The 22,919-nt window shown below is 43.5% G+C and overlaps 1 protein-coding gene across 2 annotated transcripts in view; it reads right to left on the bottom strand.

Moving 5' to 3' along the window:
- NAGPA (N-acetylglucosamine-1-phosphodiester alpha-N-acetylglucosaminidase) overlaps positions 1-20,381 on the bottom strand; it is a 28,595-nt gene extending 8,214 nt beyond the window's left edge. Inside the window, exons 1-6 of one of the 2 annotated variants that reach the window (XM_058157086.1) lie at positions 20,265-20,381; positions 14,019-14,501; positions 11,476-11,615; positions 6,597-6,705; positions 2,590-2,718; positions 799-1,007 (exon numbers count right to left, since the gene is read on the bottom strand). In XM_058157086.1, the coding sequence (XP_058013069.1) occupies positions 799-1,007; positions 2,590-2,718; positions 6,597-6,705; positions 11,476-11,615; positions 14,019-14,501; positions 20,265-20,377 (1,183 nt within the window). In that variant the 5' untranslated portion in view covers positions 20,378-20,381. The remainder of the gene's footprint in view (positions 1-798; positions 1,008-2,589; positions 2,719-6,596; positions 6,706-11,475; positions 11,616-14,018; positions 14,502-20,264) is intronic. The other variant, XM_058157087.1, reaches the window with a different exon arrangement.
- Positions 20,382-22,919: the final 2,538 nt, after the last annotated feature.

Here is a 22,919-nt window from a genome sequence, read left to right as displayed (position 1 = left end):
TACTGAAAATCCCCATCTGCCTCCCACTCCAGGGCAGGATACTGTAAAATCCCCATTTCCACCCCAATCCAGGAGAAGCATACTGTAAAATCTCCATTTCCACCCCACTCCAGGGGAAGGATACTGAAAAATCCCCATTCCCTCCCCACACCAGGGGAAGGATACTGTAAAATCCCCATTTCCACCCCACTCCAGGGGAAGGATACTGAAAAATCCCCATTCGCTCCCCACTCCAGGGGAAGGATACTGTAAAATCCCCATTTCCACCCCAATCCAGGGGAAGGATACTGTAAAATCCCCATTTCCACCCCAATCCAGGAGAAGGATACTGTAAAATCTCCATTTCCACCCCACTCCAGGGGAAGGATACTGAAAAATCTCCATTCCCTCCCCACTCCAGGGGAAGGATACTGTAAAATCCCCATTCCCTCTCCACTCCAGGGGAAGGATACTGTAAAATCCCCATTCCCTCCCCACTCCAGGGGAAGGATACTGCAAAATCCCCATTCCCTCCCCAATCCAGGAGAAGATTACTGCAAAATCACCATTTCCTCCCAGTCGGCTGGGACTTGGGAGGCAGAGGATAGATGGGGGCGGGGCCAGTCAGAATTTTTACTACCGGTTCTCCGAACTAGTCAAAATTTCCGCTGAACTGGTCAGAACCTGCTGAAGACCACCTCTGTTCTGCACCTAGCCTCAAAATCAAGGGTGCCAATTCGCAATGAGCAAAGGTACTCTTCACCCAGCCCCAAAGGGAGACCAGTTTGCACCCGCATCCTTCCAAAGGTGAGCTCTTACCCTCCGTGCACATTCCATGAAGAGTGCAGTTGGAAGGGCCACAATCCAGCATATCGCAGGCTGGCCCACTCCAGAAAGCTCCGTGGCAGAGGCATTGTCCACGCACACAGTGCCCGTGCCCGCTGCAGTTTTGAGGTCGGCAGGCAGCCTCGTGCACGCACAAGACGGTCGAAATGCTCCGCGGGCAGCGCCAGGTAGAGTCAAACACACTTGGGAAAAAAGAAGAGAGAAAGGCGGATGGAATGATCGATGGAGATTCTCAGTCCTCCAGCTCATGGTTGTCCCAAAGGTGGCTTTTTTTCAAGAGGCAAACTGGACTTTCTTGTTTTTTCTTTGAAGACGTTTCGCTTCTCATCCAAGAAGCTTCTTCAGCTCTCATCCTGAAAGAAGGTTCTCAGATGAGAAGGAAAACGTCTTCAAAAAAAACCCCAGAAGGTCCAGTTGCCTCTTGAAAAAGCACCTTTGGGGCAGATGGAATTAAAAACACAGCCACATCCCCTTATCGTCAAGGCCAGCCTGTGGCAGATGCGTGTGTTATTGATGTATTTATTTCATCTATACCGCAATCTAATTTGGGAGCCGTGGTGGCATAGTGGTTAGAATGCAGTATTGCAGGCTAATTCTGCCTACTGCCAGCAGTTTGATCCTGACCAGATCAAGGTTGACTCGGCCTTCCATCTTTCTGAGGTTGGTAAAACGAGGACCTGGTTTGTTGGAGGCTGTTTCTGTAAACCACTTAGGGCTGTAAAATACTATGAAGCAGTATATAAGTGCTATTGCTAACTCACATCTATAACTCTAGGTGGCTAACGAGATTAAAAATAATGAAACGTACATAAAAAATATAAACCCACAGCCACTGCAGAAAAAGATGACAAAGCCACAATTGAACCTTCAACTTATCGATAAAAGGAATGCACAGTGCAAACTCTGTGCCACTAATAACTGCAGAGCACCTTGGGAGGGGAAGGGTTTTTTATTTAATTATTATTTTTGGAAATTGTGGGGAACAAGGGTGAGAGCCAAACAGACAATTCCTAACCAAATTGTTTCTTCGGGCTGCCCACCATTGTACAGCCATTAACATGAAGTGCGAAGCTGTTGTGGCCCACCGGTGGCCAGGGGAACTGGGAGCAGAGTTGGACAGTGAGGAGGTTGGGGAGGAACGTGGGCCAGTCCTGGGGGCTGGGGAAAGGGCTCTGCATCGGAGGCAGAGAGGGAGCCAAGGCCATCTGATAGTTATGTGCAGCCTCCAGAGTCTGGCAGCAGCAAGGCAGAAGAACAGTGGGAGCCTGTTCCCAGGGTGTCCATGCGCAGAGCTGCCAGACAACAAGAACAATTAAGAAAGGGTCGACTTGGGAGTAAGGCTTGGAGATGATCGGCCCCTCCCGTAAGACATAAAAGAGAAGCGAACAGGATGTGAGCTTTTGCAGGAAGCAATTAGTTCATCTGGCCGGTTCAAGATTTGAAAATTCTGCTTTGAATCTGTGCCATGTTTGGCCTTGCCCTGCGTCTGGAAATTAGCTCTCTGGCAGCATTACATGTGAGATAGGTGGGTGTTGATAACCTTCCTCTGAAAGACTGTTTATCAAGCCTTGCGGACTGTAAATGAAAGTAATTTACAGTCGTATAAATAAAAGAGGTTTTTGCGGGACTAAGATTGTGGTTTATACTTTCTAAGGAAGCCTAGGTTAGAACACAAGCTTACTGTCTTACTTGGTCAGAGAAAAATGTGCAACTCAAAACAGAGAATCAGAGTATTCCCCAAAAATGATAGCAGAAAATGCTTACCAGTGATCCGAAGGGTAGCTAGCAAGAGATCCGTTGACAACGAAAGTAGCCGATCCCCCACCGTCCAGATTGATCGCATTCACAACACCACGCTCCTTCAGGAATTCTGCCATTTCCCAGAGATTCAGGCTGTGGTTGCAAGAAACAGATGGTTATTAAGAACTTGATGAGAGAAAAAAGCTGTTGCGTTATATTATATTACCCCAATTAGGAAATGATTTTGGTCTTTCTGAGGATGTGAGTCCTGACAGCCAACACTCAATAATTCTACTTTCCTTTTTTTTTCTAATTTTTTCATTGTTTTAATGTGATACACAATCTGACAAACACACAACATATAACATATAAATATTTCCTATTTCTAAACAGCGTTTCTTAGTGGTCTTCTTTCACTTTTATACCTTTCCCTCCATATCACATTTGTTATTTTATTTTCTGTCTTGTCCCCTTTTCTTTATTTACATTAAATTATCTAATACGAATAGCTTTACTTTTCTAGATTCTTATATATTTATTATTTACATATTGTACATTCCTAATACGTTCTGTGCATTCTAATTTTTCCCCATTAATTTTTTTCCTTTATTTCTAGACTCAAGCAATTCATACCATTTATTCCAGATTATATAATAATCTACTTTCCTAAAATGGACATGTTCTCATTCACAGCTCCTGTGTCGTGTCCCACTCCTCCGCTGACGGCTGGGTCAGGGAAATCCGAATCAGGCTTGCCTCTGCAGCTCTGCCCAAAGTCCTAGCAAAGTCCTCAGAGCAGGCAGGAGACCAGTAAGTGACTTCAGCAAGATAAGTTCGACTTTTGCCTGACTCAGAGACTGCCAGAAAGCAGATCCTTTATATAGGCCATGGGGTGTGGCTCCATGACTCAGCACTCATTAAGGCCTGCCCCTCCCTTCCTTCTGTTGCCTCCGCCTATCCAGTCTTCTGATGCGAGGGTCACTCCAATCAGCTGTTGGTAATAAACCCTCCTCAGGCTCACATGCTGTGGAGGAGGGGGAGGGGTCTAGCTGCTCCGTTTGCCTGGGCATGGAGTCAGGGCTGGGGCAGGGAGGTGCTCCTTCTTCTGCAGTTTGTCTGGGCATGGAGCCAGGACTGGGGCCGGGAGGCATACATTCCTCCGTGTTCGGGAGCAGATAAGAAGGCCCCGGCTGCTCTGAGGGCGGGCAAGACACAACATCCTGATAGCCTTCAAAGCTATCAGGATTCCCATGTCGATTTTTGTTGGCTTTGAGGAGGACAAGAGACAGCACAAGAAAAAGCCTAGAAACAAATCTGAATGAATTAAAAAAAAGAGCAAAAATCTGTTTTCAGTGTCAAGATTGACTGTGCTGGGATTTTAGTAGAGAATCTCCTAGCTTCCTGTTTACCCACAAACAAAACATACCTTTTTTTTTACATACTACAAAAAAAATATTATTTATTATATTTTTATAATAAATATATAATATTATATATTTTATATTTATTATAAAAAAGATGTTGAGACTCTAGAAAGAGTGCAGAGAAGAGCAACAAAGATGATGAGGGGACTGGAGGATAAAACATATGAAGAACGGTTGCAGGAACTGGGTATGTCTAGTTTAACAAAAAGAAGGACTAGGGGAGACATGATAGCTGTGTTCCAATATCTCAGGGGCTGCCACAAAGAAGAGGGAGTTGGGCTGTTCTCCAAAGCACCTGAGGGTAGAACAAGAAGCAATGGGTGGAAACTGATCAAAGAAAGAAGCAACTTAGAACTAAGGAGAAATTTCCTGACAGTTAGAACAATTAATAAGTGGAACGACTTGCCTTCAGAAGTTATGAATGCTCCAACACTGGAAATTTTTAAGAAAATGTTGGATAACCATCTGACTTGAGATGGTGTAGGGTTTCCTGCCTGGGCAGGGGGTTGGACTAGAAGGCCTCCAAGGTCCCTTCCAACTCTGTTGTTATGTTATGTTATGTTATGTTATGTTATGTTATGTTATGTTATGTTATGTTATGTTATGTTATGTTATGTTATGTTATGTTATATCCCGCCTTTATTATTTTTAAAAATAACTCAAGGCAGTGAATGTACACAATTTTCCTCCTATTTTCCCCATAACAACAATCCTGTGAGATGGGTTGGGCTGAGAGAGAGAGAGAGAGAAAGATTGGCTCAAAGTCACCCAGCTGGCTTTCGTGGCTAAGGCGGGACTAGAACTCTACGTCTCCTGGCGATTGGCTCAAAGTCACTTAGACAACTTCCATGCCTAAAATGGGGCTAGAATTCACCATCTCCTGGTGATTAGCTTTCATGGCTAAGGAGGGATTAGGACTCAGTGTCTCTCAGTGATTGGCTCAAAATCACCCAATCTCGCTAAGGGGAGACTAGAGCTCACCCTCTCCTTGGGATTGGCCCGAAGTCGCCCAGCTGGCTTTTATGGCTAAGGCAGAACTAGAATTCACTGTCCCTTGCTTTCTAGCCTGGTACCACTAGACCAGAGGTCTTCAAACTCGGCAGCTTTAAGACTTGTGGACTTCAACTCGAAGACCTCTGCACTAGACCAAACTGGCTCCTCTACGCAACTATGTCTGCATATCCCTATTTATTTATGGTCAACAACCCGATTTTTAAACAATTCATAGAAAGCAATCTGCCTTGAGTTATTTATAAAAATAATAAAGGCTGGATAGAAATAAATAAATTGGGAAACATACAGAATCAAAGGAGCCATACTCATACGTCCCAAATAACATGGTAAACAATGAAGGGAATCAACGGCTTTAGAAACGAGTCGTTTAGCGAATTCAGTCTTAACTTGTCCTTATCGTTTTAATTTCTCATGGGGGGGAAAAAAAAACCCCAAATCAAATTATGTTTCCATCATTGGCCTCTCAGTTCAAGGTCTAACAATGACGTCTCGAGAAAGCTGTCCCTGAACATAAAACAATGCCTCTCCTGACTTACTAATGCAGAGTGAAATAAAAATAAACATTAATAAACAGTTTAAATAAAGCTGTTAATAAAAGTTGCCAATTAGGCTATAGGAATTTCTCCCCCTCCCCCCCACATCTTTTTCATATGGTGGCAGGCTAGCTTTTGAAGATGCTTTCCGACTCAAACCGAAAGCTAGATTCAATAACCTGCCCGCTATGTAAGAGTCCCAGTCTAAGTCACCACTGCATTTGCTCAGTTATACCCATCAACCATGCCCTGTTGCACTGCCCATTGTAAGAAACCTGGAAGACTATTTTATTATATCTTTTCTGGACACAAGAGACCTAGCAAAGAGTACAATTCTGAAGTTCAAAGACTAAATTAACTGACAATAGCAATATTAGACTTATATCCTGCTTCACAGTGCTTGTACAGCTCTCCCTAAGTGGTTTACAGCATCAGCATCTTGCCCCCAAAAATCTTGGGTCCTCATTTTACCCATCTCAGAAGGATGGAAGGCTGAGTCAATGACATCAGCAATAGCACTTAGCCTTATATACCGCTTCGCAGTGCTTTACAGCCCTCTTTAAGCAGTTTACAGAGTCAGCCTCTTGCCCCCAACAATCCGGGTCCTCATTTTACCCACCTCGGAAGGATGGAAAACTGAGTCAACCTTGAGCCTGGTGAGATTCGAACTGCCAAATTGCAGGCAGCCGGCCGTCAGCAGAAGTAGCCTGCAGTACTGCACTCTAACGACTGCGCCACCGCAGTGGTTAGAATGGTCTAACTAACTAAGAGGTCAATAGTAATGTCTAAGGTTAGAAATTTCTCAAATTAGGGGCCTATCTTAATTTCCTTTGTTTGATCTTAGCCTGCTATGCAACCCTCCCCATTCAATTGTGACGGTTAAACCCACTGCAACTTAAGTCAACAGACCATGACTTGGCTGAGTGCGATGGTACAACTCAGGACACGGCGCCAACCTCTCTTTCTTGGGCTCAACATTTGGAACGCAGAAGACACTTCCCCTCCAGAAAGATCTCCCATCTCCCCTTGCAAGAAAGCTTCACCAAGCCACGGGACATACCCTCTGATGCTCGACTGCCCATCTGCGTGAAACAACACGAGCTGTCCTTGGCGGTCATGCCCCACAGCCGTCCTGGCAGACACCATATTGACAAAAGTGTCAAAAGTCCCTGCCAGGGAGGGAAAAGAGAGATGTTTCAAGCAGCCAAGATAAAGAGGATGGGTTGCCTTGAGCCGAGCGTCTTCCCTTCTGCGGAATGACTTTGCGTGACAACAATTTGGCAGGACTGCTACCATTTTATTTTATTTATTTTTTATTTATTTATTTTGTCATACAGTATATATAAGCATAAGCATGAGATAACAATACAATATATACGGATATATATAAGCATAAGTATGTAATAACTATATTAATTGGATATAATGAAAGGAAACAATAGGACAGGAACAGTAGGCACGCTTGTGCTCTTATGCACGCCCCTTACAAACCTCTTAGGAATGGGGTGAGGTCAATGGTAGATAGTTTTTGGTTGAGCTTTGGGGATTTTGGGAGGAGACCACAGAGTCAGGTAGTGTATTCCAAGTATTAACAACTCTGTTACTGAAGTCATATTTTCTGCAATCAATATTGGAGCGGTTAACATTAAATTTAAATCTATTGTTTGCTCTTGTATTGTTGCAATTGAAGCTGAAGTAGTCCTTGACAGGAAGGACATTGTAATTGATGATTTTATGAGTTAAACTCAGGTCATGTCAAAGGCGGCGTAGTTCTAAATTTTCTAAACCCAGGATTTCAAGTCTGGTGGCATAAGGTATTTTGTTGTATTCAGAGGAGTGGAGAACTCTTCTTGTAAAATATTTCTGGACACGTTCAATTGTATTGATGTCCGAAATGTGGTATGGGTTCCAGACAGGCGAGCTGTATTCAAGAATTGGTCTAGCAAATGTTTTATATGCTCTGGTTAGTCGTGTAGTGTTTCTGGAGAAGAAGCTACGCAAGATTAGGTTTACAACTCTTAAAGCCGAACTTCTCGGAGGACATCAGATCCAGAACAATATTAATGGTGGAGAAGGGAGGAAAAACTAAGCTAAACCAACCTCAAATACTACAGGTAAGTTCTCAACTTATAATCACAATTGGGGCCAGAATTTCCCTTGCTAAGCAAGGGAAGTTGTTAAATAAGTCACGCCCAGTTTGGCAAGCTTTTTTTGCCTTTGCAGTTGTTAAGTAAAACATGTGGGCACTGAGCGAAACCAGCTTCTCCCATTGACTTGACTGCTTGTTGGACGTAGCAACCATCGTTAAGTACATGCCGGTTGCCAATCAACCTAAATTTTGATCACATGACTATAGAGGTGCTGCAACATTGATTGCACGTTCCGATTGCAAGTCACGTTTGTTCATTTGTGCCATTCAAACGGCCTTTAAACAAATGGTTGTACGTCAAGGACTATCTGTATTCCTTCCTTCCACTCCTCATGTTTGGTAGGCAGGCAAACCTGGAGGATGTGGGGAGGGGGTCACCCTGGGGAGCAATGGTGAAGGCTGGACTTGATTTTATTGGGAGGGGGGCTGCCCACCACCATCTTCCTTGCCAGGTCTCTTAACCATCTGAAGTCATTTTTTCCCCCAATGGAAAACTCATGCTCAAGGCTTACAACCATGCTCCAAGGTGCTGCAATTAATTCTTGGGGAATAAAATTAGCAGCCAGTTGTTATTGTATCCTAATGTACTGAAACAGGCCACCTTCTCAAATGAATGAACACGAAGACTACACTAAAGCAGGTGGCAAAGGAAAAAAAACATCTTGTAGGGAATTGGGTAGGAAAAGCAACATCACGAATTGTCTTTGGACAAAAGATGTGTTCTGTCCCCCCCTTGTCTCCGTCCGAGCGATGACTTAATTAGCCGGCACTATCAGCTCTGGCAGCAAACTAGCAAGCGTCTGCCAAGTGTCTCTGTTATCTCCCTTGATGCCGATGAGTCAACAAACAGTACTTCAGCTCTGAGTTATGCAGTTGATTTGTCTGCTACGAAGAGGCATAGCAGCTCTCGCTGCCTTTATTTATTTTTATTTTTTTAAATTTACATTTATATCCCGCCCTTCTCCAAAGACTCAGGGTGGCTTACAGTGTGTAAGGCAATAGTCTCATTCTATTTGTATATTTACAAAGTCAACTTATTGCCCCCCCAACAATCTGGGTCCTCATTTTACCTACCTTATAAAGGATGGAAGGCTGAGTCAACCTTGGGCCTGGTGGGATTTATATCCTGTGGGGTGTGGCTCCATGACTCAGCACTTCCTAGGCCTGCCCCACCCCTGCTTCTGTTGTTCCCGCCTCTCCTGCTTACGAAACCTAGGGTCCAGCCAGGCCTGACTGCCATTAGCCGGGTCTGGAGGCGTGGCCTGGGGGGGGAAAGAGTCAGGGGACGGAGGCCTCGTTATCTCCTCCACCTGGCCTGCCTCTGGCTCCTGGAACTGAGCCAGGGAAGCCGATGCTCCCCAAGATAAGTCCTGATGGCCCTTCCCCCTCACTTTCCAAGTCACTTTCTGGCAGGGGGCCCAGCTCGGGGGGCGCAGACACAAGAGGATGGTTCTAAAACTGGCCAAGTGTCAGGCCTGGAAACCATACTAGACTTTAGGTTTCCAGACGCTGCCACATTTTTCCCCCGAGGGGAAGAAGGGGGGCTGAGGGGTATGGTAACATTCTTCAGGCGGTCAAGGTCGGATGGTGTTCACATCTGCAGGAAGAGTGGCGAGAAGATATTCGAATGAATTGGGAGAACGTGGGACCATGTGACCAGCAAAGGGGTCAGGGGGGTGGGACTCTTGGGGTTTGTATAACTGGGAAAAGAATCCAGAAGTTCAGTTTTGGAATTTCACTCATCGTGTGCCAGTTTCCTCATGCTAGTAAAGAACTCTTAAAGACAATGGCTTCTGAGTTTTCTTTATGCAGAAGAGGTTTTTCTGGAACCTTGACACCAAGTCCACCCCACTAGCCATTTTGTGAATCTACCAGGGTCTCCACATTTAGCAACCTTTTTTTTTTTGAGTAAAATAGCATTTAATCTTGATCAAACTTAAATGGTTAGCTGTTCCAAACACATGCAAGACACATGCAAGGAGGGAAACAAACAAGAGAGGGAATCCGAATCCCTTTTATATTCTTTAGGAATATAAAACCTCCAATTCTGGCATCTTTGATTTGTGTATCCCTGGAATTTGGTTTGTATATCCCCTGAAGCAGGATAGAGTCTCTTAATGAGCAACATCAGCATTCTCTCTTCCTGATGATCTTCTTTGTGTTCACACGCTTGGCTATTTGGCCCCCTGGAGTTTAAGATTTGTGGATTTCAACTCCCGGAATTCCTCAGCCAGCCAAAATTCTTGGGAGTTGGGAGTCCACAAGTCTCAAAGCTGCCAAGTTTGGAGATTCCTGGACAAGACCACCTAGATAGACTTCTTGTGAGTCGCCCCAGCCTCACTTGGGAGGTGTGAAATCTGGTTCCCCAGCCAGAGCATAGAATTGTGATGGTGAACCTATGGCAGGCGTGCCAGAGGTGGCACACAAAGCCTTCTCTGTGGGCACATGCACTGTCACCAGCTGCTCTTCTAGTTACATGAGCGCTGGTCAGCTGGTCTTCATGAGTGCTGGAAAACGGCTTGAAAACAGCCAAAAACCAGACAGTTTTTTGGGCTCTTTTTGGGCAGTTTTTCAGGCCATTTTCTGGGGCGTTTTCCCAGAAAACAGCCCGGAAATGGCCAGAAAAATGGCCTGAAAAAACAGCCAAATAACAGGCATGTGTGCGCCAGCCAGCTGGTCTTCAGGTTCCTGGTGCTCCGCTGCATGCACATGCTCGCACATGCACGGGAGTTCCGGTTTGGGCACTCGGTATCAAAAAGATTCGCCATCACTGGCATAGAACAACTCAAAGAAGCGGCGCAAGATTGGAAGACGTGCAGACATCTGGCCCCTAGAATTGTCAAGAGTTGGACACGACTGAATGGATAACATCATCATCATTAGGTGATTTTTTAAATGTATTTTATATGCAGCCCAAGACAATTCCTCTTCACTCAGTCCTAACTCTGGCAAGTCAAAAAGCTGGACGCCCATGGTTTAGGCAATGGCCCCTCCACACAACTTTTTGGGGCACCAGGAACCAGTTCCGTAGACAGAGGTTTTTCCACGGACCGGAGAGGACGTGGTTTCGTGTGCTGCCTGCATCCTGTGGATGGGGCTTTGCTTGTTTCTGGCATGCCGTGGACTGGTGCTGGTCCATGGGCCAGGGGTTGGGCCAGGGGTGAAATGCTCCCGGTTCCGACCGGATCACCTAATCCGGTAGCGATGGTGGCAGGTGGTTTGGAGAACCGGTAGCAAAAATCCCTGCCCCCCCATGGCAAGCTGAGCCGCATGATCATCAGAGGTTTTTTTTTTTACTTTTGAAAGCATTTTTTCTTCTGCCGAAAAAATGCTTTTAAAAGTAAAAAAAAAGCCTCTGATAATCGTGCGGCTCAGCTGGGATCGCCAGAGCCTTTTAAAACCATTTTTTCTACAACCTCTTTGGCCCAAGAGGTTACCCAAAAAAAATGCTTTTAAAAGGGTCCTCTGGCGATATCAGCTGAGTTGCCTAATCGTCAGAAGCTTTTTTTTTCTTTTAAAGGCAAAAACAAATGCTTTTAAAAGAAAACAAAAGCCTCCGACAATCGGGCAACTCAGCTGGGATCATCAGAGGAGCCTTTCAAAAGCATTTTTTTTACAAATATTGGCCACCCCCACCCAGCTCCATTACCCCCCCAAGCCACGCCCACAGAACCGGCAGTAACAAATTTTACATTTCACCACTGGCTTGGGGATTCCTGGTTTCGAATCTTTCTCCTGAATCTTCAAGGGGTTGGGGGGGGGGTGAGGGTTGTGCCTTCAGCATGTGTACCTGTTTCCTGAGTCTTGTCACATTCTGCCACCTGGCTTTGATTCACGTAGACCTCTCCGTCTCGCAGAAGCCAACCCACTCCGCTGACAAGCTGCACAAATGGGTTGTCTGTAGCCAAGACCTCCTCCTCAGAGAGGTAGCTGGAAGAGACAAGCAAAAAAAAATAAACCCAGACTAAAAAAATTGCAGGGAAGCCAAAACGGTTCCCGACAGTCCTGGTTTTAGTGACGGCTTCGTTAGCGACTATTACCGATTACTACAGATTTACTCTTTATGATCACAACTTGTTGTGCCTCGCCCGCCCTCCTCTCCTCAGCTGGGCCCCTCCCATCTCCTGCTATCTGAGCCAGAGACTGATAGTGAAGAGGAATGGCCTGGCATGCCTCCAACCCCCAGCCCTGGCACCATGCCCAGACAGACTGAGCAAACAAACCTCCCTCCTACAGCGTGTGAGCACGAAGCCAGCCACGAGCTAGAATTGCCGGCAGCTGAGCAGGAGAAAAGACACAGTGGACAGATCCCCGCTTCCGGAGAATGGAGAGGCGATGTCAGCAAAAGGAAGGGAGGGGCAGGCCTGGATAAGTGCTGAGTCATGGAGCCACACCCCATGGCCTATATAAAGGATCTGCTTCAAGGATTCCTTGAGTCAGGCAAAGTCTCATCTGGTTGCTGAAGTCACATCTTGGATTCCTGCCTGCCCTGAGAACTCTGACAGGAATTTGGCAAAGCTGCAGAGGCTTCGTGGCCATGCTTGATACAGACTTCCCAGACCCGGCCGTCAGAGGAGTGGGACACGACACAACTGGAAGTAGAAATCCAGCTGTAAGTTGAGGCACCCCGTACGATGAAGACCATTTTTGACAGCGGACGTTAAATCACTGTGGTTATTAAGTAAAACACATGGTCATTAAAGCAAACCCATTCTTCCAGAAACCAGCCCTCCCTCCCCTCAAACGCCACAAACTGGCAAAAAAAAAATGTGCATGTTGCAGAGAAGAGCAACAAAGATGATTAGGGGCCTGGAGGCTAAAACATATGAAGAACGGCTGCAGGAACTGGGTGTGTCTAGTTTAATGAAAAGAAGGACTAGGGGAGACATGATAGCTGTGTTCCAATATCTCAGGGGCTGCCACAAAGAAGAGGGAGTCAAACTATTCTCCAAAGCACCTGAAGGCAGGACAAGAAGCAATGGGTGGAAACTCATCAAGGAGAGAAGCAACCTAGAATAAAGGACAAATTTCCTAGCAGTGAGAACAATTAATCAGTGAAACAACTTGCCTGCAGAAGTTGTGAATGCTCCAACACTGGAATTTTTTAAGAAGATGTTGGATAACCATTTGTCTGAAGTGGTGTAGGGTTTCCTGCCTGGGCAGGGGGTTGGACTAGAAGACCTCCAAGGTCCCTTCCAACTCTGTTATTATTATTATTATTATAGTTAGGTAATTGCAGGTTGCAGTGAGTAGTTGTAAAAGCAACTTTAAAAAGCGACTCACTTGCCAAGTGTCTGAAATGCAGTCAAGTGATTTGGGAGTAGGCGGGTGAGGAGTGACAGTATTTTACAAAGACCAAAAGCCATCGTAAAAGACGGATCATAAAGAACCCATCCAAGTGCCACTGAAATGCCAAACAGTCATAAAAAAAGGCCAGTTGTAAGTCAAGGATGAAAAAGTAACAAATCATCAGCACAGAGTTTCACTTAACAACTGCTTCACTTTAGAATCCGGATGCCAGTCTCAAAAGTATCCATTTTGTTTTTTAAAACCACATTTTACTTCTCCTCTTCCTTCTTTTTTTTTTTTCCTCCAAAAGTTCAATTTAAAGTCCGTGTCCAAATCTATGCCTTTCAAAATCCAATCCAAATCGAATTTAACGGGGAAAGGGGAAAGTCAAGAGAAGTTTCACCAGGTTTTAGTTATAATTCCCCCGACTCTTCCTTTTATAATCTAAAAGTTGTTCTGAAAGTTTTCAAGACTCTCCAAATCTATTTAAGGGTTGTTGTTTTTTTCTTCTTTCTATTTTGGGTATCACAAATTAAATTCCAAAAAGCCAAATTCCCTTTCAGGCTTTAGAGTTAGTATTTCTGTTTCTATTTGCTGTATTCACGTTCCTCACTCAATTTAACCGGGACACCTTTTACCAAATTAAAATTAGTTTCTTTTTCTTGTGAGTTGGTATTCACTCACCCGGCTTCAATATTCCATCCAAATCACCGCTCCTGCTCAAAATCTTGGTCCGGTTGCCCCAGCTTAATGATGGCCACTATGGCCACCTCTCCCGTTGCCGAGTCAAAGAGTTTTCTCCAACTTCCGAGGAACTTGCTGGTTCCTCTTGGTCTTCTGAGATGCCTCTCTCTCTTCCCCATCCCTACAGGATGGATCTGGTCCGAAGACCACTCGACATCGGTTCGTTAGCCCGGGATTCCGCGAAGCTCGTAGGAGTTCGCTATTCCCTGACTGTCTCGCCGCGACGCTTCCAGTCTCAATTGTGGTCACTAAACAAGGAGTTGCAGTACTTAAAAAAAAAAAGAGCATGCCAACACTTACCCAAAGACTAAAGTGCCATCTTTCCGGATACCAAACTGAGCATTCTGCACTCCAGAGGACTGTACCAACTGCCCATTGCTGACGACGTTCCCTAAACATGCTCCAGTCTTTGTATCGAAATAGCCCCCATTCTGGGCCACAAGGCACTGACTTTGGCTCACTGTCTCTTCCACAGTAGCTCTGCGGTGGAGCTGGCAGCCCCCCGGTCCTCCGGGCTCTAGGACAGAAAAAGTCCTCAGGGGGTCTCGCACAATAGTCAAGTGGCCGTACACCTGGCGACGATTTGGATGGTGCGGTGGGAAGTCCGAAACGAATGTATATGTAATAGCCAGAGGGAAAGCACTGCTGTTGTCGCTGGGCCAGGTTTCATGCGTCGCGTTGCCATGCAGGAGAGCCTGGCAGTCTCGGATGTAGCGATGGTGGTGCCGCGGGCCATGCTGGGGAGGAAGATACGGCAGCAAGAGGTCATCGTTCAACGAATTCCTGAAAGTTGAAAAGCAACAGGGCGAATTCAGGCAGAAGAAAACGAGTGAAAATCTGATGTTGTCTATGGAGATTCTCAGCCATCCAGGTCATAGTTGTCCCACAGGGGCTTTTTCAAAAGGAAACTGGATTTTCTTGTTTTTCTTGTTTTCATTTCGCATAATGTCATAATCAGCTGAAGAAGCTTCTTGGATGAGAAGTGAAACGTCTTCAAAGAAAAACAAGGAAGTCCAGTTGCCTCTTGAAAAAGCACCTTTGCAGTGGTGGGTTTCAAAACTTTTTTTACTACCAGTTCTGTGGGTGTGGCTTGGTGGGCGTGGCATGGCTTGGTAGGAGTGGCAGGGGAAGGATACTGTCAGCCTCCACTCCAATCCTCACATCCTTTTGTACTCTTTATATTCAGTAGTTAGATTGCATGGGGTTTTATGTGTAATGTAAATAGCTCAGTTTAAGTAGAGAGGGCCCTTTAAGAGTGTCGTCTGACATAGTTTGAATTCAACAGGAATGTTAGAGTGCGCGCTTTCAACGGACATTGCATTCCTGAGATGATTTACAGCCAGAGACCTGCGGAAGAAGATTACCACGGGGGCCGAGAAGGAGCTGGCATTGGACCAAACCTGCTGACCTCTTGGGGGGAGGAGGGACTAACAATGGGATATGGAATGTTAGCCATATTTTGTCTCAGATTCAACTTTATACTGCTGCAGTCATGATGTATTTAGTAAAAGTACTTTTCTTTATTTGCAAATGAAGTTATTGAATCAGTTTTTTATATAGTTTTTAATTTGTATTCTATGTATTGTGTTTTTTATTGGCTGTGAACAAATAAATAAATAAATAAATAAAATAAGTCAAGGTGTATTCTTTCCTAAATATAATCAGAGGCAGCCTGACAGATACTACAAAATCCCCATTTTCTACTAATCAATTGGGACTCGGGAGGGAGAGAATAGATGGGGGCGGGGCCAGTCAGCATGTTTACTACCGGTTCTCTGAACTACTCAAAATTTCCGCTACCGGTTCTCCAGAACTGTTCAGAACCTGCTGTAATCCACCTCTGCCTTTGGGTTATCTGATGTTGTCTCCATGCGTGTACAGGTAGCACAATTGTGGACCTACGGCTACAATCGAGCCCAAAAGTTCTGTTGCTAAGTGAGACACTTGTTAAGTGAATCGCTTGCCCCAATTTACAAATTTTCTTGCCACAGCTGTTAAGTGAATCGCTGCAGTTCCTAAGTCAGTAATAGTTGTAAAACTACTAACGTTGTTGTTTGGTGAATCTGGCTTCCCCATTGACTTGGCTTGTTGCCAAAGGTAATTACGTGGCCCTGGGACCCTGCAACCATCATAAATACATGCCGGTTGTCAAGTGTCCTACTTTTGATCACATGACCATGGGGATGCTGCGATGGTCATTAAGTATGAGGACTAGTCATAAATCAACTTTTTTTCAGTGACACTGTAATTTCAAACAGTCCACTAAATAAAAAGGTTATAAATCAAGGACTACCTATAGCAGGGGTGTCCAAACTTGGTCCCTTTAAGACTTGTGGACTTCAACTCCCAGAGTTCCTCAGCCAGCTTTGCTGGCTGAGGGACTCTGGGAGTTGAAGTCCACAAGTCTTAAAGGGACCAAGTTTGGACACCCCTGACCTATAGCAACTAAAGCATAATAAAAAGTTTTTGAATTGTCTTCCTTTTCACCCTCCGAACTAAAACCCCATCTTTTTAACTGTTCTATTCGCCACTGTTGTAGAAAACCAGTTTTGTGCAGTGATTAAAGTTCTGGACTAAGAATCCAAGAAACAGCAAGTCCTCCCTTAGGAGGTATGAAAACTAGCTGGAGAACTTTGGGCCCGTTCCTCTCTCAGCCCCACTGAGAATCATCTGTACTAGGGGTCACCAACCTTTCGGACCTCAGAGACCACTAAGTTCATAATTTTAAATCCCATGGACCACTAACATGATCTGTCTAATGACCGGCTGGGTGGGTGTGGCTAGGTGGTCATGTGACTGGGTGGGCGTGACCAACTCCTCGCCTCCCCAACCGGGCTCCTAAGGCCCCAACAGGAAGTAGTTGTTGGAGCTAAGCAGCTACTGTGAGAAAGAGTTGGCAAAACAGCTCAGTTCAGATTGGATCTGACTGAGAAGGAGGCTCAGCGGAAGCACCTCACTGAGGACTACGAGCATAGGCTTTCCAAGCAGAGGGAAGACCTGTGGGAGTGCAAGCCCAGATACTGGTGCCTGGAGGCTCAGTGGGCTGAAATGGTCAGCCAGTTCCAGGCCAGGATGCAGTCCCACTGGAACAAGGTCGTCCAGCTCTTCGCCACCAGCGGTGCTTCCCTCCAGCCTTCGCCCAAAGCCCCTCACCAGGAGGCCAAAGCAGACCCCAAGTTGGAATTTCTCCCCCCCTCCAACTTGCACAAAAAGACCTCGAATGGGGACACTCTCTGCAGCAACACAAACGTTCATTGCATGTATCCGTCCCAGGGTTTGGGACCCCTGATCTAGTGCAATATTAAAAATGCAAGTAATTTTTCTGCAGACCACCAAAATTTTCTCACCGACCACCAGTTGGTGACGGCTGATCTATACTGTCATAGAATAACCACAAAACAAAGGCAGGCTATAAAATGAATAATGAACAAAATATATCAAAAACAGACAGCGATCAAACTTTATAATCACGGAGCCACATCTTACACCCCATGTGTATTATTAATATGTATTATTATGTAATAACGTGCAATTATTACAACATATATTATACACCCACACAGAGCCCAGGAAAACCAGTTTTAAAATAACTACGTAGCTCAAGCGTTTTCTCTGCAGAGGGGAAAATTGGCTCCCTGCAAAGATTTGTGTTTTTTAAAAATATTTTTTTAATGTATTTATTTTGTCACAACAGTATACACAAGCATAAGCATGAAAGTAACTATATAATCTATAATCATATATATAAGCATAAGTATGCAACAATTACATTAATTGGATATAATGAAAGGAAACCGTAGGACAGGAACGGTAGGCACGTTTATGCTCTTATGCAACACCCCTTACAGACCTCTTAGGAATGGGGTGAGGTCAATAGTAGACAGATTTTATATATATAGCATGTATGTATGTATGTATGTATGTGCTGCTGATCCAATTCTACAGAGGAATTTTTGAGTCTGTCATTTGCACCTCTATAACTGTCTGGTTCGGTTCTGCAACCCAACAAGAAAAACACAGACTTCAGAGGATAATTAGAACTGCAGAAAAAATAATTGCTACCAACCTGCCTTCCACTGAGGACCTGTATACTGCACGAATCAAGAAGAGGGCCGTGAAAATATTTACAGACCCCTCACATCACATAAACTGTTTCAACCCCTACCCTCAAAACAACGCTATAGATCACTGCACACCAGAACAACTAGACACAAGAACAGTTTTTTCCCGAAGGCCATCACTCTGCTAAACAAATAATTCCCTCAACACTGTCAGACTATTTACTGAATCTGCACTACTATTAATCGTTTCATAGTTCCCATCACCAATCTCTTTCCACTTATGACTGTATGACTATAACTTGTTGCTGGCAATCCTTATGATTTATATTGATATATTGACCATCAATTGTGTTGTAAATGTTGTACCTTGATGAACGTATCTTTTCTTTTATGTACACTGAGAGCATATGCACCAAGACAAATTCCTTGTGTGTCCAATCACACTTGGCCAATAAAATTCTATTCTATTCTATTCTATGTATGTATGTATGTATGTATGTATTCTATGTATGTATGTATGTATTCTATGTATGTATATATATATATATATTTGTTTTCTGAGGTTTTCACGGGTGTTTGTACTTCCAATTTTACTTCCAATTTTACACGGGAGAAAACCCGAACAACCAAAGACCTATATATATAAATAAATATATATATATATATACATATATAAATAAATGTGATAAATAATATATATATATATATATATATATATACATACACACACACATACACACATATACATACATACATACATAGAATAGAATAGAATATATATATACTTTCTAGAAATACAGAACAGGGCTTAGCTCGAAAGGCGACATTTAAATGCTAATTGCATTTAAATGCAATTAGCATAAGGCGGAAGAGGAACAACTCCCGCCATCCCTGCTAGGTAGGCCACCCCCTTCCCCTCCCCCTGGATCGGCCTCCTTACCAGGCTCCTGCAAAGATTTGTGTTTTTTAAAAATATTTTTTTAATGTATTTATTTTGTCACAACAGTATACACAAGCATAAGCATGAAAGTAACTATATAATCTATAATCATATATATAAGCATAAGTATGCAACAATTACATTAATTGGATATAATGAAAGGAAACCGTAGGACAGGAACGGTAGGCACGTTTGTGCTCTTATGCAACACCCCTTACAGACCTCTTAGGAATGGGGTGAGGTCAATAGTAGACAGATTTTATATATATAGTATGTATGTATGTATGTATGTATGTGCTGCTGATCCAATTCTACAGAGGAATTTTTGAGTCTGTCATTTGCACCTCTATAACTGTCTGGTTCGGTTCTGCAACCCAACAAGAAAAACACAGACTTCAGAGGATAATTAGAACTGCAGAAAAAATAATTGCTACCAACCTGCCTTCCACTGAGGACCTGTATACTGCACGAATCAAGAAGAGGGCCGTGAAAATATTTACAGACCCCTCACATCACATAAACTGTTTCAACCCCTACCCTCAAAACAACGCTATAGATCACTGCACACCAGAACAACTAGACACAAGAACAGTTTTTTCCCGAAGGCCATCACTCTGCTAAACAAATAATTCCCTCAACACTGTCAGACTATTTACTGAATCTGCACTACTATTAATCGTTTCATAGTTCCCATCACCAATCTCTTTCCACTTATGACTGTATGACTATAACTTGTTGCTGGCAATCCTTATGATTTATATTGATATATTGACCATCAATTGTGTTGTAAATGTTGTACCTTGATGAACGTATCTTTTCTTTTATGTACACTGAGAGCATATGCACCAAGACAAATTCCTTGTGTGTCCAATCACACTTGGCCAGTAAAATTCTATTCTATTCTATTCTATTCTATGTATGTATGTATGTATGTATATATGTATATATGTATATATGTATATGTATATATGTATACATATATATATATATATATATATATGTATATATATATATATATATATATATATATATATATATATATATATATATATATATATATATATATATATATATATATATATATATATATATATATATATATATATATATATATATATATATATATATATATATATATATATATATATATATATATATATATATATATTTGTTTTCTGAGGTTTTCACGGGTGTTTGTACTTCCAATTTTACTTCCAATTTTACACGGAGAAAACCGTACAACCAAAGTCCTATATATATAAATAAATATATATATATATACATATATAAATAAATGTGATAAATAATATATATATATATATATATATATACATACACACACACATACACACATATACATACATACATACATAGAATAGAATAGAATATATATATACTTTCTAGAAATACAGAACAGGGCTTAGCTCGAAAGGCGACATTTAAATGCATTTAAATGCAATTAGCATAAGGCGGAAGAGGAACAACTCCCGCCATCCCTGCTAGGTAGGCCACCCCCTTCCCCTCCCCCTGGATCGGCCTCCTTACCAGGCTCCCGCACTGCCGTGAACGCCCCAAAAGCAGTGAAACAGCCCCCCGAAAACCGCGGCCAGGGCAAAACCTGCCAGCCCCCTGCCTGGGACGTGTGACAGGCAGTTCATGGGGGCCGCCATATTAAACCGAAAGGCGGGTCACATGATCGGCGGTCACGTGAGGCTCAGGGACCCGCGTCCTTCCCGAGCGAAGGAAAAGAAAGCATGAACGGTTTGGGTTTTGCCCTCTTGTGGCCAGCGGGGGGAACTACAAGGCTCGCGTGGGGAAAACCTTAAGAACTGCTCTTCGTCAAGAGTGGTCAATGCCTGGAATGCACTACCTGACTGTGTGGCTTCTTCCCCAAACCCCCAAAACTTTAAGCTTAAACTGTCTACTGTTGACCTCACCCCATTCCTAAGAGGTCTGTAAGGGGCGTGCATAAGAGCACCAACGTGCCTACCGTCCCTGTCCTAATATTCCTTTTTACTTACTCTTTTCATGTATCCAAATTACGTTTATACTTTTACCTGTTATATATGACTGACAAATAAATAAATAAATAAATAAATATAAAGAATCTTAAGATACAACACTTAGTGATAGTCATAGGATACTAATAAGCAATCGAATCATACTAGGAAACAATAAAAACAATATAAGTTGTAAAGATACAAGCAACATGGATGTAGCCATAAGCGGGAAGTAGAATAGAAGTAGAATAAGTCTTTAACCAAAGACAATCTACTACTGACCTCACCCCATTCCTACTAGGTCTGTAAGGGGCGTGCATAAGAGCACCAATGTGCCTACAGTTCCTGTCCTAATGTTCCCCTTTGGTTGTATCCAATTCGTGTAGTTATTTTATACTTATGCTTATATATATGCTTATATACCATATAGTTATTTCATGCTTTTGCTTATATATACTGTTGTGACAAATAAATAAAATAATAAAATAAAATAAAATAAATAAATCTTCCCTTTTACCTATTTCCTTCGCTTCTTACGACTATAACTTTGTGGTTTGTATCTCATGATTGATTTAGCTTTTATTTAGTATCCTATTATGATTTACGTTGATGATTTAGTATCCTATGACTTCCACTGAATGTATGCAGGGGTGGGATTCAAAAATTTTAGCAACCGGTTCTCTGCCCAGTTGCTCAGTGGGCATGGCCATGGTGGGCGTGACCTATTCAGCCTCCTACATCACGGGGGCGGGGCGTTTTCACCCTCCCCAAGCTCTGGAGGCTTTTCTTGGGCCTCCAGGAGGGCGAAAATGGCCTTCCCTGGGCTCTGGAGGCCTCTGGAGGCTACAAATGGGCTCGTTTCTGGACTTCCAGAACTTCAGGGAGGCCCGTTTATCGCTCTCTCAGAGCCTCCAAACACTCCAAACACTCCAAACACTCGCTGCACTTATGTGGCATCCAAAATGGGCCATGTGGAAACTCCGGGGAGGGGAGGGGAGGGGAGGGGAGGGGTGGGTGGGGCCAGCCTTGCAACTACTGGTTTGGCGAACCAGATGTAAAATTTGCATCCGGTTCACCCAAACTGGTCTGAACCACCTGACCCCTGGTTGTATCTATGATTTATAACATTTGTATTTTATGATCGTGATTTATCCCTTGATTGCTTGTATGTATGCTAAGAACTTACCCACCAGAGACAGATTCCTTGTGTGTCCGATCACACTTGGCCAATAAAGAATTCTATTCTATTCTAACAAAGCTGTGCCTTAAAGAGCAGGCTTTGAATAAGTCCTCTCAGATTTGGGCAATTCCGATTACAAGCACCATTTCGCAATATTGATTTTTCTTTTTGTTCAATTTCCAATGCAAACAGAACAGAAGGCCAAGAAAAGGCTCAAACAACGGACCTACTTGAGATGATGTAAGATCTCTTAAATGTGCCAAATCCTTGATAGAAGCTGGCAGGACTTAAATTGGTTTTCCAGATGGAAGAGAATCTACAATTTACAGCATCTTAGGAAACCTCTCTGTAGAGCATTGTTTGAACCATTTAATTATATGGTAAGATGTGACAGGAGGCTTGCACAGAGTTCGTTTCGCAGAAAAGTGATGTAAATGTAGTACTTTAGCTGTTCTGCCAGAAAATTTCTCCTTCGTTCTAGGTTGCTTCTCACTGGAATAGAATAGAATAGAATAGAATAGAATAGAATAGAATAGAATAGAATAGAATAGAATAGAATAGAATAGAATAGAAAAGTTGGAAGGGACCTTAGAGGTCTTCTAGTCCAGGGGTCTCCAACCTTTGTCCCTTTAAGACTTGTGGACTTCAACTCCCAGAGTCCCTCAGCCAGCAAAACTCTGGGAGTTGAAGTCCACAAGTCTTAAAGGGACCAAGGTTGGAGATCCCTGTTTTAAAGAATCTGTGGAGGTTGGGGAAACTATTTCACAGGGCTTCGGCAGCTTTCTCTGTGGATGGTTTCGGCCTGCTCTAGTGGAGAAGAGTTCACCCTGGTGGCTGTTAGTCCTTCTCCCCCAACTTTTGAATATCTACCTGAAATTCTAGGAAGGCCATCCAATAACTCAAGACTACAGTATCTTCAAAAGGCCGCTGATACCTAGCTTTTTCCCAGCTCAGGCTGTGGAGGAGATGCTGTTGAGATCCTTCACAAAGTCATGTAACTTTGTTGCTTGTATCCTTACG

Source organism: Ahaetulla prasina, chromosome 14 (assembly GCF_028640845.1).
Source record: "Ahaetulla prasina isolate Xishuangbanna chromosome 14, ASM2864084v1, whole genome shotgun sequence".
NCBI classification, from domain to species: domain Eukaryota; kingdom Metazoa; phylum Chordata; class Lepidosauria; order Squamata; family Colubridae; genus Ahaetulla; species Ahaetulla prasina.
Note: the sequence above shows the minus strand (reverse complement) of the source record. Positions and strands in the feature narration are given on the sequence as shown.